The 23,433-nt window shown below is 43.1% G+C and overlaps 2 protein-coding genes across 2 annotated transcripts; both read right to left on the reverse strand.

The window, feature by feature from the left end:
• Positions 1–7,344: 7,344 nt before the first annotated feature.
• Positions 7,345–11,125, reverse strand: LOC128453101 (androgen-dependent TFPI-regulating protein). Its single transcript, XM_053435784.1, has 5 exons — positions 10,515–11,125; positions 9,959–10,084; positions 9,767–9,868; positions 9,550–9,665; positions 7,345–8,577 (listed from the first exon to the last, which is right to left on the reverse strand). The coding sequence occupies exons 1-5, from the start codon at positions 10,665–10,667 to the stop codon at positions 8,418–8,420; spliced, it is 657 nt and encodes a 218-aa protein (XP_053291759.1). The 5' UTR covers positions 10,668–11,125; the 3' UTR covers positions 7,345–8,417.
• Positions 11,126–12,276: 1,151 nt separating this feature from the next.
• fam83ha (family with sequence similarity 83 member Ha) lies at positions 12,277–21,906 on the reverse strand. The gene is made up of 6 exons (XM_053435785.1): positions 21,503–21,906; positions 19,181–19,632; positions 18,915–19,079; positions 17,655–17,779; positions 13,448–17,486; positions 12,277–13,351 (listed from the first exon to the last, which is right to left on the reverse strand). Exons 2-6 carry the CDS (start codon positions 19,622–19,624, stop codon positions 13,340–13,342), a joined length of 4,785 nt encoding a protein of 1,594 aa, XP_053291760.1. The 5' UTR covers positions 19,625–19,632; positions 21,503–21,906; the 3' UTR covers positions 12,277–13,339.
• Between the last annotated feature and the right edge of the window lie 1,527 nt (positions 21,907–23,433).

Genomic DNA, 23,433 nt, shown 5'->3' on the forward strand with positions numbered 1-23,433 from the left:
TCTTGGAATTCTCACGATGTCTTTATTTCACAGATAGGGCTTATAGTTTCTGAATTATAGTTGTTTGAGTGGTGCACTCAGAGTTTAGATTTCTCTCTTCCCAGTGAGAAGAGAACAGGTGCATTCAGTTGAGTTTCCATGGCAACCAGATACACAAGTAGCAGGAGGGGAGTCTCTCTCTCTCTCTCTCTCTCTCTCTCTCTCTCTCTCTCTCTCTCTCTCTCTCTCGCTTAAACCAGCCAGTCCGTCTCTCTCCCTCTCTCTCCTTCTCTCTGCGTGTGTCTATCTGTGTCAATTGTTTTATATTGAATGTTTGATAGATCAAATTCACCTAAATCTTACACACTATTTCATCCTGTCACATGCAGACAAAAGCCATTTGACTTCAAGATCCAGACAAGAACGGAAACTTCTTCTGAAAATAGTGCATCAACTCATCCGACAGCTTCTTCAAAAGATAGATCTACTCTCTGTGGTAAACCATGGAGAAACCAGATATTCTGAAGATCCTCAATGACAAACTCCTCACAGCCTACAGGAGGATTAATGCTCTTAAGGATGAGGTGTGGCAGCTGGAAAACCAGCTTCAAGACAGAGCTGATGTCATAAAGATGGCGGTGGAGAAGGAGAAGGAGAAGGAGAAGGAGAAAGAGAAAGAGAAGGAGAAGGAGAAGGAGAAGGAGAAAGAGAAAGAGAAGGAGAAGGAGAAGGAGAAGGAGATTGAGACCAAGAAGGAGAAGGAGAAGGAGAATGAGATCCAGGCCCTGACAGAGAAGGTGGAGCAGCTGGAAAACCAGCTGAAAGAGAAAGATGATGTCATAGCGAAGGAGGTCAAGAAACGGCGCGCTCGCCTCAGGGCCTATCTTGACTGCTTGGCTGAGCTCACTGACTGTCAGGCCAAGGTTAAGCTTATGGAAGCAAGTCTGCACCAGGAGCCACCTAAGCCTGATACAAGCTGTAGCAGTGAGGTGGAGGTGGAGAAGGAGAAGGAGAAGGAGAATGAGAAAGAGAAAGAGAAGGAGAAGGAGAAGGAGAAAGAGAAAGAGAAGGAGAAGGAGAAGGAGAAGGAGAAAGAGAAGGAGAAAGAGAAGGAGAAGGAGAAGGAGAAGGAGAAGGAGAAAGAGAGAGAGAAGGAGAAAGAGAAAGAGAAAGAGAAGGAGAAGGAGAAGGAGAAGGAGAAAGAGAAGGAGAAAGAGAAGGAGAAGGACAAGGAGAAGGACAAGGAGAAGGAGAAACTTGTGACAATCTACAATGTCGAAATCCTCCGAGCCAACAGGAAGATGTTGGCTCTTCAGGAGGAGGTGTGGCAGCTGGAAAACCGGCTTAAAGACAGAGATGATGTCATAAACGTCAGGTGTGTGCACGCTGGCGCGTCTTGCTGCCGCTACTCACCGGCTGTTCTTATTGTTTTATTGTGTTTAGTAAGCTCATCTGGCTTCTCGGTTAAAAATGTTGTCCGCCAAGTTTATACTTTCGTCGGCACTCGCCTGGAATACATTGTCGATATTCCACCGACCCGTGGCTGGTCTTCTCCAGTACTCGGCTGCCGAGCTCCTCCGGCTCCGTTCCCACCTGTTTGAGCCTCCGCCTGCGGTGCTGCGCCCTCGGGATGTCATTCTCATGCACCGCCGAAAATACATTCACCGTGGCTCCTGCCGGAACTTCCATACGGACAACTCCAAACCAATAAAATCCTTCTGGTCCTCCACTCGTCGCCCTCCGAGAAACACCAGCTGCCGCCGGGTTGATCCCAGCTTGCCAGCCAGCCTACCCAGGTCGGCTAGCACTACTGTCCATAATGACAACTCCACCATCAACTTCGGGCTTCTGAACATCCGCTCACTCACGAGCAAAGGCCATATTGTCCAGGACTACTTCACCGACCGCAAGTATGACTTTTTCTGTTTGACAGAGACGTGGCAGCAGCCAAATGACTTTTCGCAGCTCAACGACGCTACCCCTCCTGGGTTTGTTTACATCTCGCAACCCCGTGGCTCAGGTCGCGGCGGAGGACTCGCGATAATTCACCGCGAGATTTGGAAAGTGATTCCCGTCTCTGTCCCTGCATCCAGCTCATTTGAGTGCATTGCCTGTAAACTACCTGGCCCTACTCCCACCATTGTGGCCACCGTTTCCGGTCCACCTAGGCCCCACTCTGAGTTTTTAAATGACATTGCTGCTCTACTCGCCCATCTCTCCACTCTCTCCCCTAATGTGATTATGCTGGGCGATTTCAACATCCACCTGGACAACACCACTCTCCCCCTCACCTGTGACTTCTCATCCTGCCTTGAGAGCTCTGGTTACCGCATTTTCACTGATTTCCCTACCCACATCAAAGGTCACACACTGAACTTAATATGTTGCTCTGGTCTCACTCCCTCCAACTGCACAGCTGATCCACTCCCCATCACTGACCACTTCCTCCTTTCATTCAATGTCACACTCCGCCTCTCCATGACCAAGCCACCACGTCTCATCTCATTCCGTAATATCAAGGCCATAAATCTTCACACCCTATCCTCCACCATCGCTTCTATACCGGACCCGGACTACTCCTCCTCCCCTGATGAACTGGTTCTCCACTACAATACCTCGCTCACTTCCATTCTCAACTCCCTCGCTCCTATTAAAACTCGGTCTGTCTCATTCGCCCATTCTGCCCCTTGGTTCACCCCTGAACTCCGTTCCATCAAGTCCAAAGGACGTCAACTTGAGCGTCTCCACAAAAAGACTGGTCTCACTGTCCACCATGACATGTACAAAAATCATATCTTACAGTATAAGGACTCTATCGCTTCTGCCAAATCCACTTATTATTCCAGTCTTATTTGTTCCAACCATGGCAACTCCAAGGCACTCTTTTCACTCCTCAACAAAATCCTTCAACCCCCAGATCTCCTACCCCCCCACCTGTACTCTTCGGACACGTGTGACTCCCTTCTTCAGTTTTTTAATCAGAAAGTTAAAAAAATTCACCAGCACTTGAGCCCCACTCCCTCACTTGCCCCCTCCTCTGAACCTCTCCCCTACAGTCTGCCATTTTCCTCTTTCTATCTCCCTGATCCCTCTGCTATCTCTGATCTCATCTGTAAATCAAAACCATCCACATGCCAGTTAGATCCCCTACCTACTGCCCTGGTCATATCCTGCCTCCCCTCACTGCTCCCTCTAATTGCTGCTATCATCCACTCCTCTCTCACTACTGGTTCATTTCCCGCACCCCTCAAAACGGCTGCTGTCTCCCCAATCCTCAAAGAACCTGGTTCAGATCCCAACAACTTTAATAACCTCCGCCCCATCTCCAACCTATCTTTCATCTCCAAAATACTTGAGAAAATCGTTGCTTCTCAACTCCATTCCCATCTATCTCAAAACAGTTTATATGAACAGTTCCAATCTGGTTTCCGTCCCCGCCATAGCACTGAAATGGCCCTTCTGAAAATCACCAACGACCTCCTTATTGCAGCTGATTCCGGTTTACTATCCATCCTCATCCTCCTTGACCTGAGTGCGGCCTTCGACACAATCTCCCACACCATCCTCCTCAACAGATTATCCTCCATCGGCATCACTGGCATCCCCCTTGACTGGTTCCACTCCTATCTATCAGACCGCACTTAGTTCATCCAACTCAAATCCTTCCGTTCCCAACCGTCCCCTGTCTCCTCTGGTGTCCCCCGGGGCTCTGTCCTGGGTCCCCTCCTTTTCATTACTTACCTCCTTCCCCTTGGCCTTATTTTCCGTAAATTCAATATTCTTTTTCACTGCTACGCGGATGACACCCAGCTCTACCTCTCCACCAAACCCAACTCCATTCTTTCTCCCTCATCCTTGACAGATTGCCTTTCTGCACTTCATACCTGGTTCACCTCAAACTTCCTCAAACTTAACAGTGATAAAACCGAAATCCTTTTAGTCGGTACTAAATCCACTCTACTCAAAGTTGACAGTTTTTCCCTCTCAATTGACAGCTCCATAGTTTCCCCCTCCCCCCAGGTAAAGAGTCTGGGTGTCATCGTCGACGGCTCACTCTCCTTCAAATCTCATATCAACATCACCATCCGCACCGCCTACTTCCATCTCCGTAACATAAATCGCTTCCGTCCCTCCCTCACCCCCCATACCACCTCTATTCTTGTACATAGCCTTGTCACCTCCCGTATCGACTACTGTAATTCTCTCCTCTTTGGTCTCCCCCAGAAATCCCTCCATAAGCTCCAACTGGTCCAGAACTCAGCTGCCCGTATCATCTCCCTTACCCCCTCTTTCCACCACATCACCCCCATCCTACAGCAACTCCACTGGCTTCCAATTCACTTCCGTATCAACTTTAAAATTCTTCTTCATACTTTTAAAGCCATCCACAACCTTGCCCCTCCCTACCTGTCTGACCTCCTTCACACTGCCACCTCCACCCACTCCCTCAGATCCTCCTCTTCCATCCATCTAACTGTCCCCTCTGCCCGGCTTACCACCATGGGGAGCAGAGCTTTCAGCCGCTCTGCTCCCAAACTCTGGAACTCACTCCCACCTGACATCCGAAACATTGACTCCTTCCCTCAGTTCAAATCCTCTCTCAAAACCCACCTTTTCAGGATTGCATTCTCACTGTAGTTGCCATGCTGTTTTTACTTGCACTTTTAATTTTAATTGTTTTGTTATTTGTTTGCTCCTGTTTTAAATTGTAAAGCGTCCTTGAGTGACATGAAAGGCGCTGTGAAATAAAATGTATTATTATTATTATAAAGATGGCGGTGGAGAACGAGAAGGAGGAGGAGAAAGAGAAGGAGAAGGAGAAGGAGAAGGAGAAGGAGAAGGAGATTAAGATTGAGACTGAGACCGAGATGGAGACGGAGATGGAGAAGGAGAAGGAGAAGGAGATCCAGGCTCTGAATGAGAAAGTGGAGCAGCTGGAAAACCAGCTGAAAGACAAAGATGATGTCATAACGAAGGAGGTCAAGAAACGGCGCGCTCGCCTCAGGGCCTATCTTGACTGCTTGGCTGAGCTCACTGACTGTCAGGCCAAGGCTAAAATTTTGGAAGCAAGTCTGCACCAGGAGCCTGCACCAGGAACCTGAGACAAGAAGGAGCAGTGAGGTAGAGGTCAACAAGGAGAAGGACAAGGAGAACGAGAAGGTGCTTGCTTCAGGGCCGAAAGGAGACAAAACTGCAGCAGGAGAAAACTCCAACTATGGGACTGAGCTACAGAAAGGAGGAGGCCGAGATGAGCTGGAGGAGAGAGAAGAGGTGGAGAAGCCCCCGCCCTCACCCCTTTTTCTACTCCTCAAAACAAACCCCTCCCCTGTCCCCCTTTGTACATATTTGAAATGATCTAATGATGTGTTGTAAATATGTTAAACTTTTTGAATAAAAATAACTAGTACAGTAACATCTACCTCCGTCTTTCTGAATATACATACAGGATTCATTGATCAATTAACACAGTGAAACAAATCAGTGTGATTCATTTAGTTTGCTACTATTCATACGAACACAGCAGAGCATAGACAAACAAAGTTTCTTAACTTTTTTACATTTGGTCAAAACTATATATTAATTATGACAACAATACAATAATAATACTATCATCTCATCTGAGGGCCCACCCATCACACCACACACACACATGCACACACACTCACGCACACACACACATGCACACACACACACACACACATACACGTACACGCACACGCATACACACACACGCACGTACACACACACACACGTCATTATCATTTATATATTTACTGTATATATACACATTTATTTCAATTTATTCATGGTTGAGGTCAATATCAGATCAGAAGACATGTTCATGGCACTGAAGTCAATTTAAAATGACATGTAGCATGTTGGAGTTATAAATAACTTGTCCATGTGTAAAACAATAGTTTAATTAAAAAGAATCACAATAATTATTTTGGGGGGCTGAAGCACATTTTAGGGGGGCTTCAGCCCCCCTAAAACAGGCCTAACGACGCCCCTGCTTCAGAGTACTGTAAAAACACTTTGCTCAATAAGTTCAGAGAGAGACTGATATGCCTGTGTTCAGGACCTGCCTGACTACCTACATTCATGAATATCAACGATTTTTACTGGATATATTTAGAGATTTTTCAAAGTAAAGTCCAACATTTTCACTGTGGAATAGATTATTTCAGGATACTTCAGAGATTGAAAAAACAATAGCAGGAAGACAAACATTTTTAATATTGTCCAGAATGGAATGCCAAAGCAGAGAGTGGGTTTGTTGTTTTCTATTTCAAAAGGATAAATAATAATATTATTTTATTTAACACTAACACTTTAAATAATGCTCAAAGACACTTGACATATAAGAAGATAAAATCAGAGCAAGCGGATAAAGATGAAAGACTTTAAAAATCAAATACACGTTATAATCACACATAAAATGGACAGGCGGGGATTTATTTATTTATAGTATCTTCTCAATGCTGCATCATAGGTCATGGGCCAGTTACAACTCTTCTCTTTTGTTGTTATTTAAAGGTGACAATAGAGACATAGTTTAAACTGCGTAAACACTGAAAGGGACCCGTCATCTTTTCACAACATCAGCCCATCTTACGCAGACATTTACGTGTCCTTGGTCTCATGATTAGCACCTTTCAGTCTCGGCGCTTCCTGAAAATGTGGTGTGACCTGTTGTGCTGGTTCTTCATGGGTGGTTTCCCCCGTGACAGTGTCAGAGCAGGAGGAGCACAATTGGGGCACATAAAGTGACAAACAAGCACATGAGAAGGAGGACAGAGCCAAGAGGAACAAACATGCTGCACTTGCTCGGAGTAAGTTAATCACACCTTCATATGTATCATTTCAGTTTTTTAGCAGGGGATGAGTTAAGTGGTCGTGTAATGAGGACTGTGACTGACTGTGTGTTTCTGAATTCGCAGATCGTTGCTGGCCTTCTCTTAGTCATAATGTGCTTTTCAAAAGGACTTAAAGACGTGAGTTCACATTCACAGTGGTTATCTTATACACGATGGCAGATGTTCTGTTCTAAAATGTCATTTAGATGAATATTTAGACATAAATCAGCCATGAGGAAACAAACTCAAACAAGACAGCAGTGCACCTGCTAAAGGAAGTGAGCACTGACGGGAAGAATGAAACAAAGTTAAATGACTCATTATGTTCCGCAGGGAAATAAACCTAAAAAAACACAGCTGCTGGAGGTCACCAACAACAACAACAACAACAAGAAGGTCAGTGATCATATAAAGTTAAATTCTGTACTCACTTATAACTTTTATAAAATCCGATAAATATCTGACTTCTAGTTCAATTTATTCACAGAAGGATCTAAGTGAAGAGGACGTGCATTTGTTGGCCAAGATCCTCTCCCTTGGATTGGTGGATGCCGACCCCAACTATCTCCACCATCTTAAAGGCTACAGAGACTTGCGTGTTGGCTGATGTCAGCTCAAGGAAAGAAAGAAAGAAAGACAGACACAGAGAGAGTGGGACACAGCTGTTCCTAGAGATCTCAGTGGACTTGGGATAACATTGTATCAAGGCTGTTCAGCATTGGGTGATGGATTATACCGCAAGTCAAGCGATTCTCGCAGATGTTTCACGATTAATGATGAGCATGCACTTTATTCAGGTCAAACGTGGCATTGGTAATCAATTCGGAATATTCTGCCCATTGCATAGTGGGGTGATAACACTGATGTTGGATCATCACTGCTGGTTTATTGCCTCACTAAAACATGGATGTGGAAAGAGCTTCTGACACTTTATATTTATTACATTCTTTTTCTTTTTTTAAATCTAAAATTATTGCTTTATTGGGCCTCTTTTTATGCTTGAATTACATTATTCAGGGATGCTTTGCAATGATAAACACTGCTGGTTACATTACATCAGAACTGTTGCAGTTGCACAACAAAAAGCTGCTAACCCATTTAAAGACAGACTATCTTACCTACAATAGGCAGTCACATCTAAATGTTGAACTACTGGTTCGAAACTAATGTAACACAATGGGAAGAGTCATAAAGCCAGTAAATATGTATTATACTATCTATTTAGATTGGCTCACATAAGCCACCACTGGTCACACCAGACCAACAGATGAGAGTAATGAACTCAACAATGGTGTTTGTTATTGTTTTATATATTCAACTCTTTATTTGTAAGAGCAAGAATTTGTCAATTCTTTGCTCAAAAGTAAAAGTATGTTCTTGCTTTTGAGGATTTATTCTATATTTAAACATTTACATCCTGCAGAAAGTTACTTTGTTTTTGCTGCCATTTTGTTCATGTGCTTACCTGGAGAGACGGACGGACAGACAGACAGATAGGCAGACAGAGCAGACAGACAGATAGACGGATTAGATGCAAGTTTACTCAAGTACAGGTATTTGTCTCCATTCAACTGGTCAATGTCACTTACTCCACACGTAGCTGTTGAGCTTGTCCCCCAGCAAGTAGAGCAGGTTCACCACAGACATGTTAAAGAAGAAGAAGCCCACCAGACCAGACGTGCTGAAGTGGCCGAGGAGGGGATACACCCAAATCCCTACCGACAAGTACACCCATATAATCCTGCAGAACGTTTTCAGAGAGAGAGAGAGATGGAGGGGTTAAAAAAAGAGGAAGAAGGTTTCCTGGTATCACCGTATCTTTCAGATCAGCTAGTTCTGTCTTGTCTTCCCGGACCGTGTACTGTTCTGTCATGTGCAACTATTCACTGGCAGAGTTTCCACCCGTTTACACTGATGATACTGATGATTACGTCAGAAAAACAATAAAAAAAATCGTATCATCATCCAACAGTGTTTTTACTGTTTGCTGCATGAGACGGGTGAAGATCAACAAGCAGAGTCACAGTTTCTGAACCAGAACGAACAGAGGTTCAATGTTATCAGCCTCAAACTATTTGTGTTTTGAACTATACATAAAGATGGAAAACATGACCGCTGACCAAAAGTGGAGCCCAATTAGCTTGAATGCCCCCTTGTGCTTGGCTGCATTATACATATAAACACTGCCTCCTCCATTTTAGAGGATGGGATATGGACCAAACTAAAATGTGTCAAATAATACGTCAAACAGAATTTTCTCAAAATTGGCTTCTGTTATTTTTGGTGGTTCTCATCACACTGATGTATGTTCAAGTGTTTTCAGCTAAGTTTGTTCTTAATTCATTATTTGATGCTATAATCATGGGATGAAATGACATGACAGACAGACTGACTCATGATTGGTCAAGCACGTGTATTGGCAGGGCATCAATATCCTCCACTATCAGTACTGTACAAACTCGGGAAATAGGTAAATATTGGCATCCGTATAGTAGATATATACGTTATGTACCTTGGGAGGATGTGGATAAGTCATTTTGTCCATCTATATTTACAGTCTATGGTCTAGACAATCCATAGTAGAAACTCGGACACCCTGAGACAATGCTGTGCTTTTAGAGTCAGACAAAGGAATTTTGTAGTTACTTAAATACCAATTATATTATGGGAATTCTCATCATGATTCTGCTGTACATGATGAGTCATCTCTCACCAAGATAAGTAAGCCAAGCCCACTCCTCCTAACGCTGCCAGCGCGTGTTTCCTCTGTGGGTAGATGTGTGGCTGCAGCATCACTTCTCCAAGTAAAACAGGCAGGACAAGCGTATGCTGAGAAAACAGTGGTGGAACAACTCATTGTGTCTTCATGACTATATATATTATATCATATACAATAATATTTAAATTACAAAGTAAGAAAGTTTACTGACCATAGCATGGTTTATCCATGGGGGGAAGAAGGTGTCGATAGTAGCAGGGTAGACTAACTCTCTGTCATAGGCAAAGATTGTCCAGAAAAGCAGAACAACAAACTAAACAAATGCAGAGAAGAGAGAGTTATTGCAAAATTATGATTACAATTTTGTTTTTAAATGTTACATTTTCTGAGCTGTATTTCTCACCATGCCTACAGGGAATGCAAACACAGAGAACAGGAGGTCTTTACATCTGCTCAGAGCATTCTCAGACTTTTTACCAGGCTGTAGATCGCTCACTGCTGCCAGGCCAAAGAAACACATCTGCAATAACTGGAATATAATCAAAATTATTACTGTTCATCATCCTTTTTACCTCAGTCAGGGAGGTTGTAGTGTTCTACTGCTTGTTTGTTTGTCTGCCAGTTAATCAACAGGGATATCACAAAAACTATAAAACAGATTTCCACAAAAGTTGTGGATATGGTATGGGTCAGAAGAAAATTTTCCCACATTTTTCTCAGAGAGTAATTCATGGATCTTGGGAAAAAATATGCATATTTAGGGGACAGATATATATATGAGTGTGTGCCATTTGGTGCATATACAAATAAAAATCATATCTAGTGAATTTAAATGTGGTTTGATAAGGGGACTGCTGGGTCTCAGCGAAGGTATACACTCTACTGAGAGTCCCTCTAGTTTATATTTGCAATATATATTCAGCAGATGTATTACTAGGTAATAGAGGTATCGTACTCACCAAATTCAAAAACGTGAGGTATTTCCAAGGTCCTCCATAAACAAAGATCCCTGCTGGTAAGTCCTCTCCATCCTTGGCAGCGAGGGTCTTCACAACAAAAGCGTACCAGCTGAACGCAGTGAGGTGATACACTCTCCTCAGGGTTGAAGACATTCTAACATAAACTTATACTGGTCCCCAACAAACAACCAAATGAATGAAAACCAGTAGAAAGACTAAAACTACTCTTTAAAACTGTAGATTTCAGTCATGAGGAACTTCCAGGCAGTGCGGGCTCTTTAAAGATTACTGTAATTCAGTGTGAGCTTATAAAGACATTTGTGAACGATGGAGGCAAAGCAAAACTTCCAGACAAGAGGCCCACTGTTTCTTATGAAGCATAGGAAAGAGCCCATTGTTCATTACTGTTGCGCTGCATCATGTGACTGTGGGAAATTTCCTTCATGGTGACAGCTTAATCACTCTGCTGGTGTTTTGCAAGAGAAGCCCCCTGATGTTAAGTAAAGTAAAGATGATTATGACAGGAGAGAGGAGAGGAGGGGCACAAGTTCTCCATCTTTTCAATAATACAAGCTTGTGTGGTGGCAGAAGGTGACCTCAAATACTGAGGTGAGCATCACACTCAGTCCCACTCGTCATCAGATATGTTGTTTCGTTATTCACCTTTGACCTGTGTATGGAGGGGTAGGTATACTTACAGAGACCTAATTGAACCCTTGAATATCCTGCTCAAGTCTTTATGAGTGGAATTCAGGCTAAAACTACGTTTTTGGTTAAGATGGTGAGTTTCTCATTCACTCCGTCTCACAAAATGCAGAAAAAGTTTCAAACTGTGTAATAAATAAATAATTGCTCCTTTGGTTAAGATGGAGGCTGTCTTAATCAATCAGTTACACAAACTGCAGAAACACTTGTTTGTGGCTGTTTGGGTCCAAACAGCTCTAAACACATAATAGTCCCACATGTACGTAAAGTCTAAGATAGAAGCCACGTGATGCTGTTTTATTTCATTTGAGGAAAAAAATTGTTTGATAGATGAAAAATAACATTTGCATTTCTAAAATAATGCAAAGTTATGTAAAGAGAGTGGAACTAAATGAGAAGCTTATGTATCTACAATCAATGTTTTTGTGCTCTTGTCAACACGGTCACAGATTAGTGTTGCAGTGACATTTAGCCTGAGGGTGGTGCTAGAGCAAACGTCATTGAGGTGACACATTCATGAGACATTAGTGTACATAGGTTGTGTAACTTTGGGTAGGTCATAATGATGTAATGCCTGATGTAATCAATATACACATGATTCTATAATATGTAGTTCATTGCAATCAACAACAATAATTGCAAACTTGTGCTAAAGATCCGTGAAATGGCAAAACAACTTGCTATAAAAAGAACAAGTGCAGCCCCAAAGATCAACTCAAGAAAAGGACAAATTCATTAATACACACAGTAAATGACCTTCAATCATGTCAAACCAAGAATAATTTGAAAAGGTTTTTCATGTCTGCACTGTTCAGGAATACATTAAAACAAAAATAATCAAATTTCCACAAAAGTATATGATAAGAAAAGCGTGGGTGTAAATAATAAGATGATGAGGCCGAATTCCATTTAGGATTCATTGTCCCTGTATTGTGCGTGTTGGCTCACTGTCACTGTTTGATGGTGGAATGGAATGGAAGCCTCTAATACCAACTGCTACTATTAGAACAAGTCACAATATCTGCTGTGAAAAACAAAATTCATGATATACTGTATGTTCATTATGATACTTTACTGATTTAAATGAATAAAGAACTTTACTTTTGTAACATCAGGCATAAAGGAGCCAGAAAAAAACATTATTTACAAATGACAAATGTTGCTGAGGACAGGCATCATGAATCAGGCGTCATAAATCATTCATACTCACTCATAAATGTGTAACTGTTGTACTCCACATACCGTTCAAATTCTGAGCAGATTTCAGAATTTCAGTTGTGACAGCTTTTCGTTTAAAAAAAATAAAATCACTGGGTCAAGAAAAGAGTTGGTTGCAGCACAATACAATACATAACCTAATAAAAACGTACATATAACACAGTTTCACGTTTGTTTCACAAATCATCTAAATAAAAATGTATTAACTTTCCTAAGTAACAAATACTTTGGGTGATTTGGCTGAACAAGCAGGTTTTAAGACCGACATTAAACCTCTTTTAAGTTCATATTCTGTAGAAAACATATTGTACAATGTGACAATGCATGTAAATCACGTTTAAGCTTGTATTCTGCTTCAAGGGTCGAATCAGATGACAAAGAATTTAAGTTAGTTTATTTACATCAGAACAATAATCGCCAATCATGGATATGGGTTTACAGACCCACCTTTTACACAACTACTTGTCAAAATCACCATCCTTTGTTTAAAACGATAGAGAAATACTATCATTCACAACAGTATGTTACAGTTTGACCAACTTAAAATCACCAATTTACCTAAACATCACATTTACTCCAAAAAAAACAGCTGACACTTTCGTCAGTGCTGTAAAAAAAAAAAGAAAAAAGGCAAGGACAGGCATTGCACTTTACCCATGCAGTCAGTAAAATATATTTGATCACACACATATTCTCAGTCCATGTATTTTTCACACTGTTAGCAACTTGGTGCTTCCCCACAGTAAGTTGTCCTTTGGTACATGTCATGTGGCAGCAGGATTGTTTTCTTTAGTATCATTTTCATCGTTAGAAAGTTTGTGTTTTTGATGAGAAAATGTCTCTTTTTGACATGAGTTCACCTTCTTTTTATTTTATTCTCTTCAGCAATCCTTGGATACCGGTTAAGGGGCCATCTGGAAAAGATGCAGAGACAAGCCATTTCTTAACAAAGATACATCTAAATGCATTTAACTAGGTGAGAGTACCCGTGGTGTTCTGTGTATTCATACCTCAAATCGACTGTAAACTTTCCTCTCCTTCCTCATGCTCTGGATCTTCTCCAGCAGCTTCTCCTTCTCCTGTGTCGACTTGGGCTGTGGTCTGCTCAGCGACCCTCTCTCTTTCTCCCGCTTGGCATTTTTGTCAGCTTCATCTTCTTTCTCGTCGTCGGTGACAGGAGCCTCTTTTGTGGCCTCGTTCCTGCTCTGACTGTTGGCAGAAATCTGCTCCAGGAGCAGCTTTGTGTCGTCTCGGAGGTTGCTGCTTGCGAGCACGTTGGCTGTTGATGACTGGTAGCGAGACTGACTGGTTTTCGGCTGCTTGGACTGCGGTGACGGAGGAACGGCTTCGGTTGATGTGTTCTCCGGGCAGATGTTTTGGCTCAATTGTTCATTTTTCTTTTCACTTCTGACAGACTCCTGCGTTATGCCTTTATTGATTTTGTTTTTGGCCTCGACATTCTCAGGTTGTTTCTCACCAGGGTCGGGCAAAGACCCGGAGTCTTTGCTTATTTCCCTCTGTTGGTCTAATTTACTCTCTGCGGCAGGTTCAGGCGGCTCTGAAGGTTGGCTATCTGGAGTCACAGGTTCAGTTGTTGGCTCTGGCTCTGTTAAAATTTCCGAGGTAGGCTCAGTAGGGCTAGAAGTTTCTGCAGAATCATTCAAGTCTGTCGCAACCTGCTCGGGAAGAAAGGGTGTGTCTGTGGGGCTGCATGAGGAAATGTCGGTTTCTTGTTTTTTAGCCTCAGGGGACAAAACTTCCCCAACTGACTCACTCAGAGGAGACGAAGGTGATGCTGTTTCAACAGGAGTAGGAGTGACAGATCCTGTCAGGTTAAGTTCAGATGGGGGGGTTGCTTGTGTCAGTGCATCTTGTGGAGATGCTTTTGATGTGGACTGGGAAGCATCAGCAGTGATGCCTGGTTTGACAGGAGAGCATGTTTCTGATGGGGTATCAGGCAGGAGGTTGAGAGTAATAGTCTTAATTTGATCAGGGCTGGAAGTGGAGCTTTTCAGATCAGATACATTAGGTAGAGCTGACTTGGGTGATAAAGGGCTAGGACTTGGAGATGCGATATCAGATTTGACGTCCTCTGGTGATGCAAGAACCTCAGTCTTCTCTGCAGCTGATTCTGATTTACCTAAATCTCTTTCGGGAGATGTGGGAGCACAAGAGTCCATAGAGTTTGTCTCTGGGGTGGACGTTAATGAGGATGTGGCTGGTTCTACACCAGCGGTACATGTGTCAGGAGAAATTTCCGATTCTAAATTTGCAGAATGCACTGCTGAAGGGGTCTCAGAGGACGTCAACAGGGAAACAGACTCTACAGACTCAGAGGGTGTTAATTCTGCAGTGGTTTCTTTAACTGTTTGTGAAGAGCTGACAGATTCCAGTTCTTCCAATTTATCCGAACTTGGAGACAATGTGCTGGATTTGGGGGTTGAGCTTGAGTCTTCTTGGGTAGCATCAGAATATAGAGACTCTTCTGAAGTGGAAAGAGGAGCAGAGATAGAGGTTGGAGGACTTGGACGGATCTGTGCACCAGAATCTGACAGGATGGGATCAGAGGAAGAGCTTCGAACTGAAGGGTGAGAAGAACTAATTTCTGATCCAGTTGGTTGTTTGGATAGTGGTGCAGGTGAAACCTGTACTGATTCAGGTGAAACCTGTACTGTTTCAGGTATCTTGGTTTTAGAATCCAATGCAGCTGATACCTCCACTGAACTGGGAGTGAGAGAACTGGACTCTTTTGAGGTAAAAGTAGAGGAAACATCAGCAGGTGTAGCATTTGTTGATGTAGGTTGATTACTTAGGCTACTATCTGTTAAAGCAGGTTTTGACAGCTTTGAGTCTTCAAGAGAAGATTCAGTCTCTGCAGAATCCAATGAAGATGATGCTGGTATGCTGATTTGTGGCTCTTTCTTCTTTGAATCAGTAGAAACTCCCTTTTGTTCCTCTTTACAGCCTTGGAAAGTGCTGGAATCATTTTCAACAAGACTATCCCGCTTCTTAGTCCCATCACTGGCCTCTAACGACAGACTGACTGATGACTCACACTCTTGTGCGGATACTGTTTTCCCTGCATCATCTGCAGTAACATTTTTTTCAGACACATTAGTCATCTTTTCTGGGGCAACCTTTGGACCAGGTTCCTCCTTTTTAACAGTAGTCTTGTTTTTGAGATCAGTCGGATTGATTAGAGCTTTTTCTTTGCTCTTTTCAGCCTCTGCAGCCTTTTCTGCTTTGCGCTTTGCTGCCAGCTCTTTGAAAAAGATGAACCTTGCATCAGGATCGTTCATATCTATATATGAGGAAGTGCTGAGCACAGATTTGGGTGATTGTGCTGGCAGATCAGGTTTGGGCAGCTCAGCTTCAGGAGGCTCCAGCACTGCGCTGTTTTCTGAAAGATCCTTTGAATTTTCTACCTTTGATGGATCTTTATCATCCGCTTTACTGTTTCCATCCTCTGTCTTGGACGTTTCTGTGTCTGGGTTATCAATAGTGTTTGACTTTAAGTAACGGGTCCATTCAAAAGGTTCTCTTGCAGCAGATCGCCTTTTCCCCAAAACCTGTGAAACAAAAGGCAGTTTTGTCTGCTCTGCTTCGTTTTTGTCACTTTCCTCATCCTGTTGCCCCTGAGCGGATTTGGTATCTTGAAGAACGTGTTGCTGATCAAGTGAGCTGAATATCAGAGAGGATCGTAACCTGGAGCTCCTGGGTGTCGCAGCGTTGTACTTTCTCCGGAACGACTCCTCCCTTAGTAGAGGGGTGGGTTTGGGCTCTTTCAGTTCCACTTCCTCTGCCTTTTCCACTTCTGCTGTTGACGATGACTCTGAAGATGTTGGTGTGGTTTTGGTTTCTGCTGCCACTGCAGGAGGTTCATCGGGCACATTTTTGGGCTTCTCTCGCACAGTGGTTTTGACATAACTTGGCATCTGACTTGCCCTGGGTATTGTAGGTACCTTAAACTCTCTGACGTTAGGGATTTTAGGAAATGTTAAATCTACACCTGTAGATGTTTGCTGCATGGGGTTTGACGTCTCTTCAAATGGGTCTGGTCCCTGAGGTGGTGCCATAGGCAGGCCCTCATCTCCCGGATTATCACATGCACTGAGGTATGAGCTAATCCTCCAGCTTCTCAGGCCTCGTTTCACCGAGGGGTCCTTGTGGTCAGTGTGAGGCTCCTGGGAAAACTGCTTCCGATCCTTTGGGTTTGAGGGAGTGGGAGACGTTTGATAAGCATATGGCTGACCTAAACTCTGTCTTCTATGGTGAGGTGAACTAATTGGTAAATCTGCTGAAGGTAGTAATTTATCCGAGCTCTGGTCAGAGTCCAAATTTCTGGTGGAGGCTAAATAGTTAAGCACTGGGTCAAAGCCATCAGGTGGTTGTATCTCTTGTGAATTAACCGATTCAGAGTTTGGATCTGTTGAATTAAAGTCTTGATTCCAGAACTTGTCATAGCTACTGTAGTCTGCCTCTGGTCCTGGTATAGGCGCTGGGTAGTGTTGCTGCCCCCTTTGAAACGGCCTTCCCTGGTTCTCAGGCTCCTGCACTCCCTGTTGCTGCAGGAACGTGTTAGAGAAACGACCCTGAACCCCTTCAGCGTAACTGTGACGTTTGAAAGCAGGATTGTCGAGCATGGTTATCCTGGAGGGGCCCTGATCATAAGGCTGATCCATGCGAGGTTGCTGGGGAGAATATCTACCGTACATATCGGAAGGGCCCTGCGGGGCTTCCTGTCTTTTGAGCGGCATCAATCTCCAGTCCTGGTCCATCCGATCCTCAAAGGAATGTCTTGTCCGTTCCTCTGGATGACCGGAGTCCAGCGGTAGAAATTTCCTGGGCTCTCTGTACAGTGCAGTTCTTTCACTTAGGTGTTGCCTCTTTTGTGAGCCAAAATCTTCCATTGGAGCATGCATTTTTTCAAGCATCAGCGGCTGAGACTGAGCAAACAGAATCCGAAACTCTTCATCAAAGGTCGATACCAGCTTTCCTAGGAAAAGGTGCGCCATAGAGCGGTGGAGCTTCTCAAAAGACCACATGAAGCTGGACAAAAACAATAGGTGGGAATTAATAGAAGCACTTGAATCCAGTTTTGTAAAACAAACAGATGCCAATTGAGTTAATCCATTAAACGTGTTTTTGTTTTTTTTACAAATGTGTGTGTCAAATTCGACAGGTGTGGCTTTCTGTGACAACTTTTAATATCTTCACCTGTAGTTTCCACTCAGCACAGCCCTGCAGTCTGTCAACAGGAAGCGATTCATCATCTGACCTTTGACGGTTTTCCCTGAGCGACATTGATACGTGACGCCGGACACTGTTCTCACACGTAGAAACTGCAACACAAACATGAAATCACACAATCATGATGCAGATTGAGACGAAGTAGCACATCTAGTGGCGTTGAGTGTTATTATTGCAATTCGAGCTAGGTGGCAGCATTGCATTAGCACAGCCTTTGAGATCAGGAGATAGAAAATGGCTGAATTTCAACTTCTCTTTTACAGTCATATGCAGTTACTGTGATTTCTATTCATCTGTTCGAGGGACAATACATATTATTTAACATGAAGGTGAAGTAAAGCAGGAACGTAGAAACGTATATGGTTAAATCCACTCAATAATGCTACAGGCATAACCAAGAGTCACAAAGTCCACAAAGTGAAAGCAAACATGCAGCAACTAACAAACACAATAACTCAGCACACAAGACAAAACATAAAATGTCCTTGTGACGATATATAGTATGTAAGATTCACATTGCCTGACCTAACATGAATGTGTAAACATTTTACATCACTGTAGTTTGCTCAATAACTGTCCGTCAAAATTGTGTAATACATTTCTAATAGTCAAGTCAGTTGGAGCTGGTGTGTACCTTCTGTAAATGTTTGTCATGAGTGGAGAAAAACCAGTAAGAGGTAACATTAGTCAAGTTCTATATTTAACTTACAGTCAGCAAACAGACGCAAGAAAAGCCCAAAAGCAGCCATGTTTCAGCTATGTGTGACTTCCACATTCCTGTCTGAGACAGAGCCAGAGCCAGTTTTTCAAATAGGAAAAACAGTCCGCAAATATATAATGTTACTTCCCAAAACCTTTGGTCAATATAGGTTTGGGCTAATGTTGTTCAAACTATGTATTTGGTGCTCAAGTGAATATTTACAGCAGCAACTCGGTGAACATGAAAATGTCTGTGACTAGAATGTCACAGACTTGTTCGTCACAGTGAAAGTCAGTGGAGCAGTTGTTTTCGGAGCTTTATCACACAGAGGAACAAACAATACCAGACTTAAGAAACACACAATACTTGTTAGTAGTCGGATCAGTCCATTCATGTTTTTTTTGTTTTTTACTTTTCATTGAATTTGTTTATAACAAAAGAATTATAGAATATCACCAGACATATACTTTAGTAGCTCAAAGTACAGAAGCATATTTTGTGTTTTTATCTGCTAGTCAAAGACTCACTTGAAGGCTGTGCAGATCGACCCTGCAGTTGGTCACCATGTTGACGAAGTGGTGTGTGTTCTGCTCATCTAAAATGATGTAGACGGCAACATTCCTCATGGCAGCGTTGAGAATATCCGCAAATATGTCAACATCCGTAAATATGTCCATCACCACGGCAATGACCTGAGAAGACAAAACCACAAACAAAACCAGTGTGAAAATAAAACTGGATGACTCAGTTGGTTTGGCATGAATGGGTCTCGTAGAGGAAGTGAGCGGCCGACCTGCTGAGCGTTCTTGATGAGTCGCCGGGCCTGCTCCTTGATGCTCGGCATGTCAGGCTCAGGGGGGCTGACCAGTGTGGTGATCTCTGTGGGCCCGACGAAGTGATGCAACTGAGGCCAGCCGAGGTCCAGACCCGGGACGTCCAGGTCCGAGTGGATCGGCCAGTAAGTGTCTGAGGAGCCATCTTCCCCAGTCTCCAGAAAGTGTTGTTCAGGGTAGTGGCTCTGATGAGGGACCTGAACAGAGTCCTGGATGTACTGAATCTCAGGTGTGGACAGGAAGTCCACCACATCGGCAAACTGGAGGAACTTATAGTAACCTTCCAAATCCTCCTCAACCAGTGCGTCGACAGCTAGGCGGTACTCTTCCCGATAGTGAGGAGGGAGGTAGTTGGGGTCCAGGGGGTTATCCCCTGAAGAGGAACACTGAGAGCGTCGTGCCATACTGTAGACTGGAAAGGGCGAGAGGAGACACAGGGAATGAATTATCTCGGCCAACAAGGTTGTTTTGTTCGCTTGCTTTTGTTAGTTGGTTTGTTTTTAAACAAGATTACACAAAAACAACTGGATGGATTTCCACGAATCTTGTTGGATTGTTGGGACATGGACGGCACATCATGGGATTTATTTTCACATCGAAAGGTCGCAATGGTGGATCCAGTACGGCGGATTCTATATCGTGCGGGCTGATCATAGTGGTAATGGCGGATCCTGTGTTGCGTTGGCATCATATAATGGTGATGGACCACGACCGAGGCGGAGGCTGATGATGGATCCTAATAAGTGGCAGTGGACAATGACCGTGGACTATAGTGGCATCCGATCTGGAAGGCGGATCCTGATCTTGCTGGCTGCTGACCATAGACTATGATTGCAGCAGGACTGCTTGACATACTGTATTGAAGTTATCCTTCAAAATGTTTACCCTCATCAATGCTGCTAAAAACTTTAATCTTGATGACATTTTCCTACACCTGACATCTATTGCACTTCTGTCCGTCCTGGGAGAGGGATCCCTCACATGTGGCTCTCTCTGAGTTTTCTACGTATTTTTACCCTGTAAAAGGGTTTTTAGTAGTTTTTCCTTACTCTTGCTGAGGGTTAAGGACAGAGGATGTCACACCATTGTTAAAGCCCTATGAGACGAATTGTGATTTGTGAATATGGGCTATACACATAAAATTTGATTGATTGATTGACTTTCTTTAACTTTGAGACATATGACAGAAAACAAAATCTGTGTGAAATTTGGTGCAGATCCAAATAAAAATCTGAATCTGAGGATTCTAGATGTTTACACAAAATCTAAATTCATAAGGGAACTGTTGGGCCTTGGAGGAGCAATGTGCTCTACTGAGTCTTATTAAATATAGAATAAATCATTTCCACACCACACATTTGATTCAGCTGGACAGTGTTGAACTCAATAAGAGCTGAAATCATCATCATTCAGCAAACGTCTGATCATCAGCTACAGGGTTGAATAGGAATTCAATAAGAGGGTCAGATTACATTTGAGGACGGCACCTTGAGCTCTGGGAACTAACTATGGGAAGTTTCTGACACTTTATGAACCAAAATACTAATCAGGAGAGAAAATAGTCAATAATTGAGCACTGGCCCTAAATTAAATGTCATTGTTTATTTTCTTTGAGAAGACATTTCATGGTGACACATCATGTTGTAACTTTGCTCAATTCTATGGTGGAAAGATCAATGATTTAAAGTTAACAAAAGCAACAAAATACATGACTGCAGTGGTTTGAGAATCAGTTTGACTATCTAATGTGTATTTGAATGCTTTAGCCAAATGGAGATACAACGTCAACATCGGGAAATTCTACTGCTCAGCCTCGTTAAAAAGTCAGTAGTTTGAGCACATCCTGATCTCAGATCTGCAGATTCCAGAGCCAGTATCGCGGTGATCAGACTCGCATAAGCAGCTCGGGGAGAAGCAGAGGAATCTGACCACAGGACAGATGATCATGGGTGCGGCTCCTGCTTTTCAACCAAACAAACCAAAGCCTGCATTTGCAAGTTCACGTAAAGCCACAGAAATAAGAAGGGCCAAAAGGAAACGACCCCGCTCCAAAGCAAACACACGAAAAAAAAAAAGAAAAACAGGAAGAAGGGATTCACAGAGTAAACTACACACGGAATAGTTTAGGTGCAGGACAGAAGAGTTAGAGCAGGATTTTTGTACTGACTTGTTTCCACAGATGTGTCACGTCACAAAGCTGTAACGCAGGTATGCGTGGATCCATATGTTACACGTCCCCCCCCCCCCCCCCTCACCTTTACATTCAGATCGCACTGACTCACCTCAGTGATAACGTGGATCCGTCAATCTTCTCCTCCCTGAAACTTCAGACTCGTCATCTCATCTGTTCTCTTCCTCCATGTTTTACTTTTCCTTCGCGGTTGCGTCGCTCCTCGAGTCCATCGGGGGACTTGTCGAAAGTGTCGGTGGTGTTGAGCCGCCTTTTCCCCCGTCGTCACCAGCGGAACCAGTTTGCTGTCATGCTCGAGGCATGTTGGCGAGAATGTGGTAGAGACTCAGAGGCTCCCAGTGGCTCTGAGGGAAACTTCTCTGTCGACACACTTCGCCCCGCCTCGACTGGAGCCGTGCAGTTTGCAGAGTGTCCATGTTCCGAGTCCTGGGGCAGCTGAGCTCTGCACACCAGTTACTGTCCCACCGAGGATCCACTGGTCCGGACCTGTGGACATTAAACATGCTGCCTCAGCCTGTTTGGGTTTGACCGGTCCAACACACTTCATTAAAGCCTCACTCATTCATGTCTTATTCACACACTCACCTGTCCTGCACATATGTAGTGCACCAGGGGCGGATCGAGGATTTGTCTACATCAGGGGGCCACACAGGGGCAGGGGTGGGGCCAGGGGGGGAACCGGCCCTAGCTCAAACCTGATTGGCCCCTGAAGTTCCCCTGTCCTGTCCTCAGTGTTACAAAATAGGAAAACTAGTCAACAAAAATGCTAACAATAGATGTGACAATATGTCAGGAATTATTATTTTCCAAACTTTTTTTAAGTGCACCACGTGCTTGCTCAAGATTTTTTTTAATTAATATTGTCAATGATGTAAACAAGGAAAGATGTGCACCTAACTGAACCAGGAATTTGCATGGATGTTGGACACATAATTGGCCCCCACGTGTACATTTTAACGCCTTAATGGCCCCTGATTTAGAAAAATAATTTTTGTCCATTTATATGTCCGTTTTTTTACTAAGAACTTTATAAATAAAGTGTATTATTATTATTACTTTTATTATAAACAAGTCATGACATACAGCCTTGGGGTTCCAGACCCATAGGGTCCTGCAATGCTCCAGGTTAACCACGATTGCAGATTCTTTAAATGTCCATTATTTTTGTTTTGCTACTTTATCTATTAATGGTTGAACTAAAGCGAAAAATTATATTTAGGTATTTTTGTGGAGGTGATATGAGTTCAAATCTAAAATGGTGAACAGATAATGTGGTGTTCTTCCAGGCTCATGGACCACTTAAAGTGCCTTACAGTACAACTCAAATTCAAATAAACAGTCATATAGAGCTTTTCAGAATGCAGAACAGATCAAGGTATCGAACCACCGACCTTCTGAATTATGGACAACAATTAGCTCTACTTCCTGGGATAACGTCAGCTAATTAACCCAGCTCTGCTACTAAACCTTTTGTAAATAGTGAATCATTAAACAGTAGTTTGTAAAAAGGGTGGCACTCTGGCATTAAGAAATTATACCTAATCATAATTAAAGAGATTTCTTACTATGATGCAGATGTCAACAAACAACAATGATTGCACTGTGGATTTCTCAGCAACAATCCTTTGATGGAGGTGAAGTCTCATTACACAAACATAGAGCAGCACAAAGTGACCAAGACAAAGCCTGAGAGAAAGGCTTCTCTGCAAACATGGTGCCATTCATTCTTTTCTTCATTGACAATCTTCTTAAAGTATCTACAGTAGAGGCCATTGACTAAGGTAATGTTACGCTGACAGATGACCTGTGTAATCTTTACTTTGTGGTTTATTAAGAGTGTGGAAGCCTTGCTGTGAAGTTGGACGAGGGCCATGTATTCTAGGAAAATAACCTTATATCTCATGTTTTCTTAAACCCTGAAAGGAGAGAGCCTTAATACATTTTCGTTTAAGGGTTGATCCACGCTTACACCAAAAATAGCCTGATTAGGATGGAATCCGATGTTACTGAAAGAAAGGGAAG

This window comes from Pleuronectes platessa, chromosome 12 (genome assembly GCF_947347685.1).
Source record: "Pleuronectes platessa chromosome 12, fPlePla1.1, whole genome shotgun sequence".
Classification (NCBI taxonomy): Eukaryota; Metazoa; Chordata; class Actinopteri; order Pleuronectiformes; family Pleuronectidae; genus Pleuronectes; species Pleuronectes platessa.